This window comes from Pocillopora verrucosa, chromosome 2 (assembly GCF_036669915.1).
Source record: "Pocillopora verrucosa isolate sample1 chromosome 2, ASM3666991v2, whole genome shotgun sequence".
NCBI classification, from domain to species: Eukaryota; Metazoa; Cnidaria; class Anthozoa; order Scleractinia; family Pocilloporidae; genus Pocillopora; species Pocillopora verrucosa.
In genome coordinates this window covers 3,235,509-3,251,445 of record NC_089313.1, presented here as the reverse complement: position 1 = coordinate 3,251,445, position 15,937 = coordinate 3,235,509, and the positions used below count along the sequence as shown (strand labels likewise).

The 15,937-nt window shown below is 37.4% G+C and overlaps 1 protein-coding gene across 1 annotated transcript; it reads left to right on the top strand.

The window, feature by feature from the left end:
• Positions 1-2,308: 2,308 nt before the first annotated feature.
• Positions 2,309-15,667, top strand: LOC136279192 (uncharacterized). The gene is made up of 7 exons (XM_066162751.1): positions 2,309-2,935; positions 3,470-3,564; positions 12,138-12,297; positions 13,897-13,963; positions 14,204-14,550; positions 14,659-14,824; positions 15,435-15,667. Exons 1-7 carry the CDS (start codon positions 2,309-2,311, stop codon positions 15,665-15,667), a joined length of 1,695 nt encoding a protein of 564 aa, XP_066018848.1.
• Positions 15,668-15,937: the final 270 nt, after the last annotated feature.

Here is a 15,937-nt window from a genome sequence, read left to right as displayed (position 1 = left end):
TTGAAATTTAAACAGCCTTTAAATAGTCACAAGAGAAAAAGTTAAAAACGAATAGTGTTGTTGTACACCATTTGTTATTTGCATGTCATTTCTAATTCAAACTTCAATAACCTCCTCGTTTACCAACTGTTCGGAACCATCTTACGTCTGACGCGTTTTCCGTGAATAATGATGATGAACTTCGGAATGATGATTGCAGGATTGAAAGCATTTCAATAGTGTAGAGAACAGTTATTTCTGCACATATTCTGAGGTATTTGTCTATTTCGTTACTTTTTCCGTGCTTCATTGCGAAACATATGGTGTTCACCGGTTCGGAAAACAATTTCTGAATATTTGAAAACGCGGCATTATTCATGTATTTTTCTGACATTTTCCGACAAGAGAATCCAAATTTTCCCGTTGTTTTCGAGTCGGCGAATTGAAGTATTCGTTCTATTATCCGACAGTTTTCCTTGACAGTTAGCTCTCCGAAAACTATCGTTTTCCTGGTGTTGAGAATGCGGTGTCAGATGGGAAAATGGTTTGTATTCGTTGCTTACTGGTGTTTTCCGGTAACGAAAGATTGCTTTGAAAGAAGTTTTCCATCGAAGACAGAGCGTTTCCTTCCATTTTCTAGGACAGAAAATGCGTAGAAAACGCTTGAAAACAACGTGTCTTCCAAGAAGAAAAAAAAAGAATGTTTTCTGGCGTTTTTCTGCTGTTTGCGTTGAGAAAACGCGTCCTTATCGGCGATTCACCTAATGCGGTTATTCCCACGCAATTTCAAGTGGTTGCCGTTCGATCATAGGTCATAGGGGGATTTCCCTTTTGTTGTGTGATCATAGACGATGAGAAAAAAAAACCATAACGAAACTCGTTAATCTATCGGCTAACCTCTTCCCAACTTAAAACGATCAGCAATTAATTATAAAGTATAATGCATTATAAAGTATAACCTAAATGGGCTTGTTCATGTTCGAATACTGACTTATATTATGGCGTTGATCATCTTTCAGTAACATATTTCTCTGAAGAACCAGCCCATCTGTTGAGATCACAAAATTGTGTGTGAAGGCAATGGACGTTTTCCAGTAATTCATTTCTTCGGCAGTTTTTACCATGCATGTTGCAACCATAAAACTGGCGCTATGTCTCTTCTTTTGCTCCGATTTACGGCCTACCAGCAGCCAAAAGCCCCGAATTGATTCAATAGATCAGTCGGAATTGGTGCCCAAAGCTCGTGATATCAGGCAACATCGTCAAGTTCGCCAAACGCTTTTTATCCTTACAGAAATTGGCAACCTAATTTTCAATATTTTTGTTGATATTGTTACCTAGAGTTTTTTTTAATAGACTCCTAAAATTAACGAAAACCTGTCCCAAATTCAGAATTTTTGTGACTTATTCTGAATTGCCAATGAGATCCCGTTATGTAGCAGAATTTAAGTATAAGAAGAAGTAGAAGTAGTGACAGGTCAATAATTTTTTGGCTTTGCCAAAGCCAGCTGAAAGCACATTTAATTGCCTGGCTCTGAATATTTCCCATAGTGATTATTAATCATACTGCACTATGTTTACCGATTCCCTTTTTAATATCTTTCACTAAAGGTCAACTTTCCCAATTTCTTAATCGATCATCGAAACGCGTTCGTCTTTTCAAATTTCAATGCAGCTCTTCGCCAGACTTTATCAATTGTGTTTAGAGTCCGCCCCCAGTCTCTCCACCACAAATACCTGTACAACAACATTCGCTCAATCTGGGGTCACAGACCAGGACTCAAAATATTCTGCAGTGTTAGAAAAAAAGTACATTGACGCGGTGTTTTTGTTCACAATGGGGAGTTATTTAGAATCCTGGCACTCTGTAAGCACACTAACTCAGATAACGGCACGCTGTGTGGCGATAAATACATCGTAATGGGCGGTTTTTGGATATTGAGAAAAAAAGCGTTTAGTGAGGGTAGCTGGCTACTGCCAGGAGAGCATATCGCTACCTCAGTGAGAACTTCAGAACTTTTTGTCCATAAAAAACTTCTTCGAGTCCTTTGAGAAGGTCAAAATCATATTTTCATTCCATTCTTTTTAAGTGCATGATGTCTTCTTCGTGAATATTCTTATGTAAGTATAATGGAAATCACATTGAGATATGGTCTTGCATTGCACCTATGCAGTATAAAACAGCAAGCTTAACATATTGTTCTGACTTTTGCATCTGTGGTTTTTTTGTTTGTTTGTTTGTTTGTTCTTTTGGTTAGATCTGAACACAACTTGAAGTCTGGTAGCCTCAGGAGGTTTCTAACCACATCATATCTTGGCGGTGTTAACGATGCATGTTGCAACTCTTAGATTGGTCCTATATCTAATGGTTTGCTGCGATTTATGGCTTGCCAGGAGCCAAAAGCTCCAACTTGATTCAATCGATCAATCGGAATCAGTGCGCAAAGCCCGTCCAATCAGGCAACATCGTCAAGTTCGCCAAACGCGTCAACTTCGTCAGGAACAAGATAAAGAAACGAAATGCAAATTCAAAGTTGCCCTGCTAGATTTTCCTCCTTACATTATGAACCAAAGTATTAACCAAGGATTTATGTATCTAACCCTAACATGGTTTGTGGACTCCCTTTGCTTTGGTAGAGAAGCAATAGACCCCATAGCTTGCAAAATGGTACCAGTATTTGTTCAAAATCAAGACGAGATGGTGAAATTGATTAAAAATCGTTCGGTTGATTTTGGTTTTCCAATTCTGTCGGATGCAAAACAAAAACTTACTGGTCTAGATAGTGTGACACTCATCCGGGCATTTGTATCACCCGGGTGTTCAATGATTGTGAACTTAAAGCGGTGCAAAGCAGAGTCACGGGAACAGTTATTTACTTCCATTACGTCACAATGGCCAGTATTGGCTTATATCATATTGCTGTCAGGGATATCTGGAGTGATCATTTGGCTCTTGGTAAGAGTTAAGGCTTATAATCGTCAATCTATACTCAGCTTCTGAAGTTCTTTAGTTTTAATTTTATGTAAGGTTAGATTCAAATTTAATTTTTACGGCTTTAGCAAGAAAATAGTTCAAGTAGGAATCGACGGCACCATTTTTGAGTAAACGGTTAATTAGCCACACCTTATCACTTCATTGAAATAGAAAGCCAAACAAAGAAAAGGATTTCACGGTAAATAAGAAGAAAACCGTAATGCCCTACATTTCATGAATCTACAAATGTTTGTTTGTTTTTAGGTGAAAGGAAGACCCTTGCAATGACGCAAACTATCAAATAATAACATTTTATTTGCAAGATTTCACAATTTCGGATACACAATTTCGGATACAATAAAACTGCTGCAAACTTTGCGCGTTGTAGCAAGGCCTTTAGTAAGCTAGAAGTGTTTTCTAATCAATTTATTTACTCCGCACTAAAAGTCACCTTAATATTAGTTTTTTTATATTTAATGTTAATTCATTAAACAGTTATACCGATTTTCATGACAGGAACGCCGTTCAAACGCGTCTCAGTTTTCACCCTTGTTCACGAAAGGATCACCAGAAGGCTTTTGGTGGGCAGTGGAATCACTTACAACAGTAGGGTAAGTTGATTTACATTTGAGTATTGGTGGGATTTTTTTTTCATAGCGTCCTTTGAAAATAATCAAAAATAAGCAAAACTGTAAAACCCATTTTTTTTTGTCGATGTTAATACATGCGTAAGGTTTATTAAAATCTCCACCAGGGTTCCATTCTTCAATTGGCTTCCAGTCTTACAAATAACTAGTTGTTACGTGGTATCAGGGTCCTCTTGTTCACAGCTCTTTACGGCTTATGAAGCGAAATGAAGAGCAGCAAAGAAAAGAAAGGAACAGCGTATGCACGTGAGTTAAGGAAAATTTCATACATGCGCAGAATAGGCCCTCTCCTATGTTTAGTTCTCTCCTTAACGCTCTTAAGAGCTAATGTCAACATGCATCAGACAAACAGCGGTAAGTCTCCAACATTCGTTTTCTCTCCTACTTTCATATTTTGTAGCCCAATATGTCCTAATAATTGTGGTGTAGTCTTTTTTTGAAAATATATTTTAGTTTTCGAGAAATGGTTTTTCGGTTCGACCGCTCAAATATGCAAATTTTCATCGCGAATATAGCCCGAGTTGTGTGACCTCGTGTAACGAATTTACTTGATCTCCAATATTTCTGTCAACAATATCCTTTGTTTTATCATCTGAACTTAACCCCCTGTCATTATTGAAGCTGGCAAAGAAATATTTATTTTTTGGTGAATATTTTTGTCCGACATACTTTTTTTATGTCGAAAAGTAGCATCAAAACAAAGACAATTTTAACAATGACCGATATGACAGAATCTACTGAGCTTCTAGCTTTTAAAAGACAAAAGGATGTTTATAAAGTTACTGTAAAAATTTCCTTGTGTATTTGGGTTGTTCTATCGTGAGACGAACTCAAAGTCCGGCAAAATTTACTTGCTGGCGACTATGAAATGTACATGGTGTGCCTACTTGTCGCCACCGTTTATTGGCATAAATCACTACAATTTGTAAAAAAATTAACACTCCTACCTTGATTATTTATGATTTTATAAGACCAGTAAGCAGTTTCGGTTATTAGATTACGGTTGGGTATTACTTTCTAATATATTACTCTCAGTTACTGTAACCTGACTAACGTTTCAGTCGAGTATCTCTTTCGTCACTGTTATTTTTCTCATCATGCCAAAAGCACGCCGCTCTTCGTATACTATGGCTTTCAGAATAAAAGTTGTCGCAGAGGCTGAAGCTGTAGAAAACAGCTCGGAAATCGCTTGAGATTATTGACTTAGCGAGTTCATGGTGCGACGCTGGAGACGAGACCAGGCGACTATTCTTTCTGTCAAGCTTAAGATGCCTGCAAGAGGTGCAAAAATGAGCCGTTTCAATCCCAAGTGTCCCGAACGAGACGAGCAAGCGATGTAGAGGTTTTCACGACAGAGAGAGCAATATTTCATTTGTAATGTGGAAGGAGAAGAGTTTTTGCCGAGTTGAGTGAGACCGTCTTTAAATGCATGGGAAGCAAAGAATCTGATTGGTGGTCAGAAATACGTTGTTGTTATGTCAATTTTAAAGCATGTCACGTAAAGAGCGCTGCAATCACGGAATTTACGGTCATTTCGCATGAACACTAAATTTATGCTTGTTTTTCAATTCCAAACCCTCGGCTATAAGCCGAAGCCCGTTTCTTTTGAAAAAATCTCCCAAACTTTTGTGTCAAATACTGAAAAATCACTCGGCTCATAGGTGAAGAAATACGGTAATCGTTGTTTCATTAGCAGCACATATTGAAATTTATTGTGTTTTGGCGGGAGAGCAAAGCATAATACTCTGGGAATAAAAACTCTTAGGGGCCTTTTACATAATTTCGGAATGAGTTTTGTTCAAGAACGAGTTCATCCCGGTCGCCACATGATAGCAGAGTAAAATTATTCGAAACGAGTCATCAGGCGATGGGATATGAGTGAGGATGCTTGTCGTACCTTTCAGGGGTCAAAATCAGTGATCTAGTACCTTTTATGACGTCTCAAACTTTAGTGGACTACCAGAGACCTAGCTGGTACCTTTTAGGATGTTTTTCGCCCAATAAAATACCTGGAATAAGCATTACTAGGACGATTTTAATGATCTGACTTGAGCCTCTTGAGCATATCGATAAAGGACTTTTTATTTTTAGGATCTATGTTTCAATTTTTTGTGTTTAAATTGGTACTTTTTAGGGGTAGACATCAGTTGTTGCCACTCCCACACGGATAAGACTCAAGTACCTTTTATAATTTTATAGGGGTCATTTTCAAAATTCCCGCCCTCTTATGTATAGGGGGTTCCTCGGGGGGTGCTGATACGTGCAGCACACTTGAAATTTAGCAAGGACAAATTCTGATGTAATTTTCGGTCAAGAGTAAAAAGTTTTGTCTGCAAATCTCCTTGTTAGCATGTAAGATGAAACGCTTATACAACAGATCAATTGGCTAAATCAGTATGTAGCTTGTCAATCGAATTGACTTTTGCGAACATTCTTTGACTTCCGCCGGCAAAGGAATCATTGATGGATCTGGACATTTTAGTTTTCTGAATACAGTCATTCTTGGAAGGTTTTTGTAGATATGCAAAGAGGGAAAAAAAACCCATCTCTTGGTAATTCGGAGGTTGATTCATCTTTGAATTTATGTGTCACGCTTGTCATGCAACTGATATAATAATGTGGAGAAGTTTTATAAACTGCACATCAAATCTGGCTAAAATGTGGTAAAGTATAATTTGATCATCGAAACAGCTCATAAAATCGTAAATAAATGAGGTAAGAGTATTATGCTAGATTTTTTTGCAATTTGTAGTGATTTAAGCCAGTAAAAGGTGGCGACAAATAGGCACAAGATATATATTTCATAGTCGCTTGCAAGTAAATTTTGCCAGACTTTGAGTTCGCCTCACGATAGAACGACACAAATACACAAGGAAATTTTTTCAGTAACTTTATATCCATCCTTTTGTCTTTTAAAAGCTAGAAGCTCAGTAGATTCTGTCATATCGGTCATTGTTAAAACTGTCTTTGTTTTGATGCTACTTTTCGACATTGAAAAAGTATGTCGGACAAAAATATTCACCAAAAAATAAATATTTCTTTGCCAGCTTCAATAATGACAGGGGTTTAAGTTTAGATGATAAAACAAAGGACTATGTTGACAGAAATATCAGAGATCAAGTAAATTCGTTACATGAGGTCACACAACTCGGGTAATATTAACGGTGAAAATTTGCATATTGAGCGGTCGAACGAAAAAAATCATCGAAAACAAAAATATATTTTCACAAAAAAACTACACCACAATTATTAGGACATATTGGGCTACAAAATACGAGAGTAGGGGAGAAAACGAATTTTGGGCTACTTGCCACAATATTTCAAATTTGTTCGATGGATGCTGACATCCTCTCTTAAAACTTTACCGTTGAATATCTTGTCAAAACTCGAAGTCTCTGGTAGTTTAACATATAAACCGGGAAGACTGCGACGAAGTTGAAGATTCTGCCGTTTTTATTTTTTTCTTTTCATCGACTAAGTGATAGAAATTCTAATTTTTCGTACTGTTTTGTCGTTCATTGCGCGTGGTGTTTGTTATTTGGAATTTCGAAACGGACAAGTTTAGGAGTGGGCATCGTGTTTTCAAGGCAAACTGAGTTTTGGAGTCCATCGTTGTTCGTTTGAAAGTTACTCACATTTTATTAACGCGCGCTCAAGATACCATGGAGGAGTAAATATATCGACTGATGTAATGTACTCAGAGCATCTCGAAAGTACAGCAAGCGCACAATGCAGGAGGTAAGAATATAAATTAAGTTATCTTGACCCCTATCTTGGGGTGTGTTGGTTATAAAGGGTCAATCAGCCTACTTTCAATATCGCCCACTCGAGATCGAGAGTGAACTCCGGTTTAATCGTCAACAGGAACCAAGAACAATTTATCAATCACTTCTCGGGTACTCGTTGGTACTTACTACGGATTACGGAGATGATGTTTGACTGGTATCTATTGCTAAATTAATGCTCATTTCTTTTGGGTGCTTTGAATGTAGAGGATTGACCAATACACTGATTCTTTTTTGACCACACTGCATATTCAATAATTAGTATAGGTCCAGGTAAAGCTTGGTTGTTGAACTGGTCATTACAAGTTGCCTGTCAGTTCAGGTATATGTGAGAAAAATTCCATCGATGTAGATATATTCAACAGTAGAAGAAAAACGTTTAAAGGGGAGATAGGATTAATTACGGGTCAGAATGGTATTACTTATCTTTTACACAGAATAAGGAAATAATAAACTTGGCACATTTTTAACAGATCCAGTGTTCCACTCTAATTTATTACTGTTAATCATTGTACACTTACTATGTGTAACATATAACATTGGCTGCATCACTTTGATTTGCCCTTCCTGTGCAAAATGTTATGCTTATTGTACAAGAACACTTACACATAAGTCATGTTCTTATCACATTAAAAGTTACATACTGCTAGTGATATGTTAAGTTATACATGTGCAACAGTATAATGATATAATCTACATGTAGTTGAATATTACATTTATTATGTTCTTAAACTGCTGAAATTAAGTGACAGCAATTCAGTGTTTGTTCAATATTCTACAAAGCTACAGTCATACATAACAATTTAAAATCAGATACATTACAGCTTCGTATACCTACTGTTCATTTTGAATGTAATATTCAATTCATTTAATTCAAGATCCAATACAACATGATTGTACATGCATGTCTCAACTTTGGCACCGTGCACTTTACTTTTACCCTGTCAAACCAGTTGCAATATTGTAAACCAAAAAGCTAACATGCTACATGTACATATACTAAGATATTAAGCTATGTTCACTTTACTAACATGGTATATACAACATGCTTTTACCAGGTTAATTCTAACATGTTGTGTTGAAACATTAATCAATTATTAGATGTGTCTTTGTGTGTATACATGCTGAGATATATTTATTTCATGCAGTGTGGTCGGTGAAATCAATTCTTATATGTACAAATCTAAAACGTTTAAAAATTACTGATCCACCCCTCATGATTACTCTATTCTTCATGTGCAGGCAACAGTGTAACATGTTCAGACATGTGGGATATGGAAAGATGAGTAGTTGGAGGCTGGAAGACATTTAGAAGTTTTTGTAGACACAACTGGCATTCTCTTGGTAGATCATAAATTGGTAGCTCCTCCCCATAGTTCCACACCTTTAGTGCTGCTAGCTGAATGAGTCTTGGAACTTGTCCATCAGGTGTACAGGTAACTTTATCAATTACTGTTGGGTTGAATGACCTCTGTCCCTCCAGTGTAGATGTTCCCTTGGCAGAAGCCTTCCATTGAAGTTTAAGTTTGCGACCATCTGCTTTTAGTGACTGAATTGTTTCTGGTAAGTTATTGTTTACTTTCTTCTCTACCCAAGCTCTAGGGTAAACATCCTTTGCAGTAAGTGGCCTATGTGTGCAGTTTTCTCTAATCTTGTGTAAGTTCTTTCTTGCCTCTTGCAAAACGTCTGTGGGGAGCATTTGGGTTTATTCTTTCATTCTTTCTTCGTGAACTTCACGTGCCGCTTCTGTGGTCCTGGTGTTGGGTTTTCCACTATGCAGAATATTTTCAACAAATGTGATTGAGGCCTGTTTTGATAACTCTGACATGTTATCATTAAGATACAGTTGAGAAAGGTTGAACTGTCTTTCTGCAAGAGCATTGTTAACTGGAAGACTGAAAATGTGCTTGGCATAGAACTCAAACAGGTTTGGAGTGGCTTCTTTACTTAAGAGTGAGCTGTGTGGTGATGAAGCAGTTTCTTTGACCTTACTGAGAAATTGTGGTTCCATCAATTTCCAAAGAGTGGCCCATTTAATCAATCCAACTCTATCCTTAGACACCAATGTGAGAATGGTCTGTCCATGTACATGAAAGAGATTGTTCACTGACTTTTCTTGTTGATTTTCAGATCTGACTGGAATTTCAAGAAGCTTTAAAACCGAATGCCAGAAAGGACTTTGGTATCTCTAATCAGCTCCCATTCCAAACAACTTGGGAAAAGTTAACAACTCTGCTCCATGATCTTTGATTACTTTAATTGCTTCTTGTAACATTGGCCCCTGTACTTGTTTATGAAAATGGTTAATAGCTGCTGGGTCCTTCAATGACATCTTCACCTGTTGTGATGTTAAAGGAAAATATTCTGCAGGAGACATCAACATTTTACTTAAAGTTTCATGGTGCTTCAGAACAGTTGCTGGCCATAACCTTGCTAGGTAACCACAAGCGAATCCAAGTTCTGCATCACTAGCTTGGGATGTATTCAGAGATGGGATGATAAACTTATCGAGGAATTCAAACAAAATTTGATTTCAACTTGAATCATGGGACTGGAGCTCAGCTTAATAACATCTTGCCAAATAGTCTGGTGGCTATCTGATTTTGGCAATCTTTCAAGGAGACACTCAGCGAGCTGTAAACAAGCTTTTCCATACTTAAGATACCACTGAAGAGTTTCATCATAATATGTCCACCTTATGTGTAGGAATGTCTGGGGAAGGGGTGGCTCTTTACTTAGAATACCGAGAGAAACATACATAACTTTGTATTGGCTTGGACGCTCATGATGGAGCCAAGATATTTTATAGAGTAATTGTAAAACATGGGGGTTGCTCATGTCACCCTTGGCCCCAAACCCGGCCTGGCACATTCTTCTCAGCATAATGTTTAGTACATGTGGGTAGCATCCTACAAAAAACATCTCTTTTCCAAAAATTCTGACATTGTTGGCTAAGAGACCGTTTACTTTTCCCTTTTGGGTAGAGGTATTGTCCCCAACCAACCCTGAAACATTGGTAATATCATATTCATTTTTTACAACATGGTAATCTACATCAGACTGGTGTTTTCCAGACCCGCTTGCTGTTAGGCTGTTTGCAAGGACATAAACTCGCGATCGTGGCTTCCTCTCTAAGGGACACCACCTGTGAACACCCGCCTTTCAGAACCCTGCTGTTAGGCTGTTTGCAAGGACATAAACTCGTGGCTTCCTCTCTAAGGGACACCACCTGTGAACACCCGCCTTCAGAACATTCTCACATTGGTGTCTAAGGATAGAGTTGGATTGATTAAATGGGCCAATCTTTGGAAATTGATGGAACCATAATTTCTCAGTAAGGTCAAAGAAATTGCTTCATCACCACACAGCTCACTCTTAAGTAAAGAAGCCACTCCAAACCTGTTTGAGTTCTATGCCAACTCGTGCCTTTCCTCTCCTCCTTTGTGGGAGTCATCGCTCCAGAGATGAAAATCATACTTGGAATTTGAAAAGTGCTTGCGTAAAATTAGTTTGTAAGCTTCACCTAAGAGAACATTCCAGTCAGAAAGTGTAGTTGGGGAGACAATGAAGTTTGTTGGGGGGCTACAATTGAACAAAATATTGAAAATCAGATGTAATGTTACAGGTTTCTTTTGATATGATAACAAAGATGCATGTTGCATGTATCTGACACAAGCCTTAAACATTAAGGTTCTTTGGTTGTGTCCATTGTGACCATGAGCAAATGTCTCCACAAGGGAATACCCCTTTTTGGCAATTTCACCGTTGCCCTGTAATTTCTGTTTTAAGTTTGAGGAAGCAGATCTTGTCCCCCTTAGCTTGTGTCTGACTTGTTTTTCCTTTTTTTCAGTAGAGGTCAAATTTTTTTGACACTTTTTAAGTTGAGTTTGAAGCCTCAACACGTCCTTTTTTCAATTGGATGTTCCTTCCTTTTACAAATACTGAAATTATGAAAAGGTGACACAAAAATTAGTTAAATGTAACTGATTTCACATGATAGAGTATTGAAACATAGAATACAAAGTAAAAATTTCCTACCAGAAATCTTATCGACCAGGTATATTTAGAAAGTTTTGTTCAAATTTGGTAAAAACATTGTTATCACAATTGCAAGGTTGAATAATTGAAACTATTGTGTTTCCTCGGTGGTCCGTACGCAGATAATTTTTATTCATGTTGATAAAAACTTCTAACACAAGCCTCAAAACTTCACTCGTAAAATTCTCGATACTGTGTGACACTTAAAGATACGCGTCCTTATGATCTGCTGACCGAAAAAATCAACTTGCCTGTACATTTCTTTTCTTAGGTACGAACCTTTAGAGGGAATCTAGTCCGCAGTTTAATTTTTTCGCTTTTGAGTGCGCGTACTGCCTCCCTTGCGTTAATCGCCGCTACAAATAGTTAAGCAAGAAAAAGCCTGAAAATACTGACCATGCAGCCATATCGACTACTTTGTCTTTATTTTCGAGAAGTTTTTTTTCAGCTTCTGTTCGGTGGGAGTATTATCGGTTTATGATTAAAATCCTCTTAAAGTAGTGTCATTAGCGATCGCGTAAGTTGCAACCGCAGAAAATCATTCACCGTAGTTCGTGGCTCAGGTAATCTGCAGTGTTATTCTCAGACATTTGCAAGTCCTTGCAAACTTCCTTTGACGAATCGTAGCGGTTTGGGTGTATTGGACAACCCTCTTTATATATTTACTACACTATCCTCAAAGCGCGAAGATATTTGGTTCCTTTTTCTTATTAGGTACGGTGATAAGACGCCTAAAACCATCTGTGGACGTGCATTTGGTATAATATGGATCCTGATAGGAGCAATAACGTTGTCGCTGTTCACTGCCTTATTTACAAATGCTATGGAAACTTCCCTGGATGGTACGAGATGTAGGGACATTGGTGGCAAAGAGGTTAGTAACCCTAACATGAATACCTAAAAAACCCTTTGAACCCTAACATCATTATGCCCCTTTCTCCATACTTTTCTCTATACATTTCTTAAGGTGCTGGGAAAAAATGGTTTTTTAACAATCAAGAGCTTCTTTAATTGGTGATCATTTATTTTATTCTCGTGACCTTAATGGTTGATTCAGGGGTGATATTGTAAGGAGATATATCAGTTGATTATTTTTCTTGGTTTCAAATAAGATTCTCCACATTTTTCAATGTATCTTAATCCAAGCTTCCAAAGGTTTTTCCCTGAAAAAGTTATGTTGCCAATAAATGAAATCCTACCCTCATCGATCGAACTCAGGAACAACTCAAATGCAACTCGGCCCTGTGACTCAAACCTTTGAGTCACAGGGCAGAGTTGTTAAAAGGAGGGTTCAGATAACTCAGGAGTAATGTGAAATCTTATTTCAGATCTGAAAGCTGTAAAAGAAAATTCAGTATAATTCCTTTTTTCCACACTTTTTAGATGCTCTTAGAAAAAAAATAGAGAAAATTATTGGAAAGAGGTTTTTTAACAAAGGTATAAAGAAACCCGCATGAAATTAACCCCGAATTAGCGCTACTCAGACCACTTCGAACTGCTGGGCCCTGGATGACTAAGTGTGGCCATGTTTATGATCCCTAGAGCAACTAGGAATCATGAGCTACCTGAGTCCGTACGCGTCTTAGCAAGTTGTGCTGAAGAATGAAATTAATATTAAACAATTTTAATTGATTATCGAAATGAAAAATTGCTTTGGTTTTATACAACTTCGGATATTGTTGGCCCTTTCAACAACAATGCCTTCCCTGTTCCTATTATTTAGGGTGGGTCTTTCCGGAACTACAACTTAAGTGTACTTTCGTTGTACAGACTCTTCATATTATTTGCAAGAGGAAAGTACTTATCATCTGGCACTAAGCCTTTATAGATTGTGCTAGTAAAAGTAGCATATTATGCTAGTGGTATTGCTCGATCATTCTTCAAATAATGCTCAAAATCATGCTCGTTTTTAAAATTTTGCTACTTTTTATTTAAGTGTGTTTAAAAAAAAAAAAAAGGAAAAAAGAAGTCCAAATTATATATCTGTCATCAATTAAATTCTTCATTTGAGAAACATACTCTGACAAAAACATAACTAACCATTGGATTCCGGACGAGAAGCAGTGACTTGACAAGTCAAAATGTAAGTTTCTCTTTGACACCATTACTTGCCTGTGAAAACGGTAACTATAAACGATGCAATCTTTACTACGGGTGTGCCTAGTCCTCTAGACAACGAACGATTCAATACTTCGTTAACCCTCTTCTTCCAAGACATTGAAAACCTGAAAATAGACATGAACCATGGACTGAATTTGAAAATAATCGATCTTGGAGACCAAACAAGCCATGACTCTGATAACGTTTCCTTCAAAATAAGAAAAAATATGCTCATTCGGCTTGCAGTGCTACTTTCATAAATAGAAGGAAAATTATGCTTGTTTTTACAATTTAGGTCAAAAATTATGCTTGCCCAATCTATAAGGGCCCAACTGGCGCATAAAAATTTGTCTGACCCCAATTTACTTGTTAGGTGGGTGTGTCCAACAAGAATCCTGAAACGCATGTAGTCGCTATGGAGCTGGATGCAGACTTTGTCAGTAAGTAGTTCTTTTCAGATTTATTTTAATGTCCTTGAATAATGTGTTGCATGACCATTGTTCCTCAGGGACGACTGGGAAAGTAAAGAAATAAGCTTAAAAATTACCTTTTAATTTCAGTCATATTTCGTATATTTTTGTATCAAAACTCTGAGGAGAAATTTCTCCGCCGCTTTTTCTCATTTTATTCATGTAAGAATTTGCGTTGGCGAACTAATGAAATAAATTTTTAACCAACAGAGTTCAAAAACCTGGACGAAATGCAAAAAAGTCTTATCCAAGGAAAAATTGGAAGAGTAATGATGGATCGCAACACTGCATTTCACTTTTTGGATAAATCTGGTTTAAAACGAAACAGGCAGATCCGAATGATTCGTAACGTCGATTATCCAATGGAATATTACCTGGCTCACGTGAGCCATGACGTAATGGCGTCACCGAATGACACGAGCGATTCTAATAACGAAGTATTGGCTAGAAAAACTGAGCTTTCGGTTTGCGGGGAAAGACTGAAAAGAGCATCAGCGGATTTTGTTGCAGTTGCAAAAGACACTGCCAAAGAGCAACTTATTCCTGCCGAATTACAGGTGTTTTGTTGTGAATTTTCTATATTTCACCACGCGCCATTCTTCTCTATTTGTTTAGCATTAACTCCGATGAAATCAACAGTTTGAAAATTATTTATTTCCTTTTAGACAGCGGATTTGTCCGATGAAATGGAAGGGTTATTCTCCACTGGCTCACAAATGACCAAATCTATTTTATTTGCTTTATTGGGAATGTTGGCCTTCCTAATAATCATCGGCAAACTTTGGGAGGTCTACACCAACTTTAAGCCAACGGTACGCAAGAAGAGAAAAGGTAACTGCTTCTTCAATTAATTTACCATAGCTTTCTGCAGAGTAAATATAAAACAGATACCTTTTGAAGAAAATTGTTCTATTTTAATTAGTATGAATCTTGGTATTGATGTGATTCTATAATTTTAAATTCAGCTGGCAATCAAAGGCAGCGAGACAGTCACTCGTCCTTCAGTTGCTCAGTCTGTTAGTTAGTTAGTTAGTTAGTTAGTTAGTTAGTTAGTTAGTTAGGTAGTCAGTCAGTCAGTCAGTCGGTCAGTCTGTCTGTCTGTCTGTCAGCCAGACAGTAGGTCAGTCAGTCAGGCAGTCGGTTGGTCAGTCATCCAATCAACTAGTTTGTCGGTTACCACGTCCCTCAGATTTTAATCAGAAATGCGGAAACCTTCGTTACATGAAACGGTTCGATGCTTATTGGAATGTCGGTCTGTCAGTCAAATAATAGGAAGTTATGTCAGTCCGTTTGTCAGTTAGAAAATAGTCAGTTATTCAAACGATTAATGACCGAATGAAATATCGACTACTTGTGTACTGACAAACGGAAAGACAAAAGTTCAGGGATTTATTTATTAGTGGTTCATTTCTTTAAATTTCCTCTACGATCCTTCTTCCAGGACTGACTCCCAGCAGCAGGAAGATGTCAATGATGCAAAACTTCCTGGATTTGGAGAAACGACTGGAAGACATAACGTCTGATATACAAAAGTTAAAAGAGGAATTTGAAGGTGCTGCGAACGGTTTGTCTCTTGTGGACAGTCCTGAACACTCAAGACCAAAAGAACGCTCATTTTCTAACAATATGCTTGATCTGAAAGGAAAGAGTAAAAATACTGAAACAATAGTATAACACATAAAACATTTTGTCATTAATAAACTCAGATGGCATTTTACTCTTCTGAGATTTCCATGACCAGTGGCATATTTTTAGCTTGAGCGAAAAAAAGAAGGTGATTGTATCTCACAGAATAGGACACCTAACTGACTTCTTGTTTATTACGAATTGTATTGAATTCTTTTCCTTCCTTTTTCCTATTTCCTTTTTAATTTCCTTACTTTCGGTATTGAGGCTAACAAACCAATACGTTATGTTCAGAGAAAGGTAGCAAGTGAACCAAGA

Bases quoted from the DNA above. Each gene is read 5' to 3' on its own strand.
- LOC136279192 (XM_066162751.1), top strand. From the start codon at position 2,309: ATGCATGTTGCAACTCTTAGATTGGTCCTATATCTAATGGTTTGCTGC. The intron at 12,298-13,896 runs GTTAGTAACCCT...TTTACTTGTTAG, and splicing joins GGGACATTGGTGGCAAAGAG to GTGGGTGTGTCCAACAAGAA. The intron at 14,825-15,434 runs GTAACTGCTTCT...TCCTTCTTCCAG, and splicing joins GGTACGCAAGAAGAGAAAAG to GACTGACTCCCAGCAGCAGG.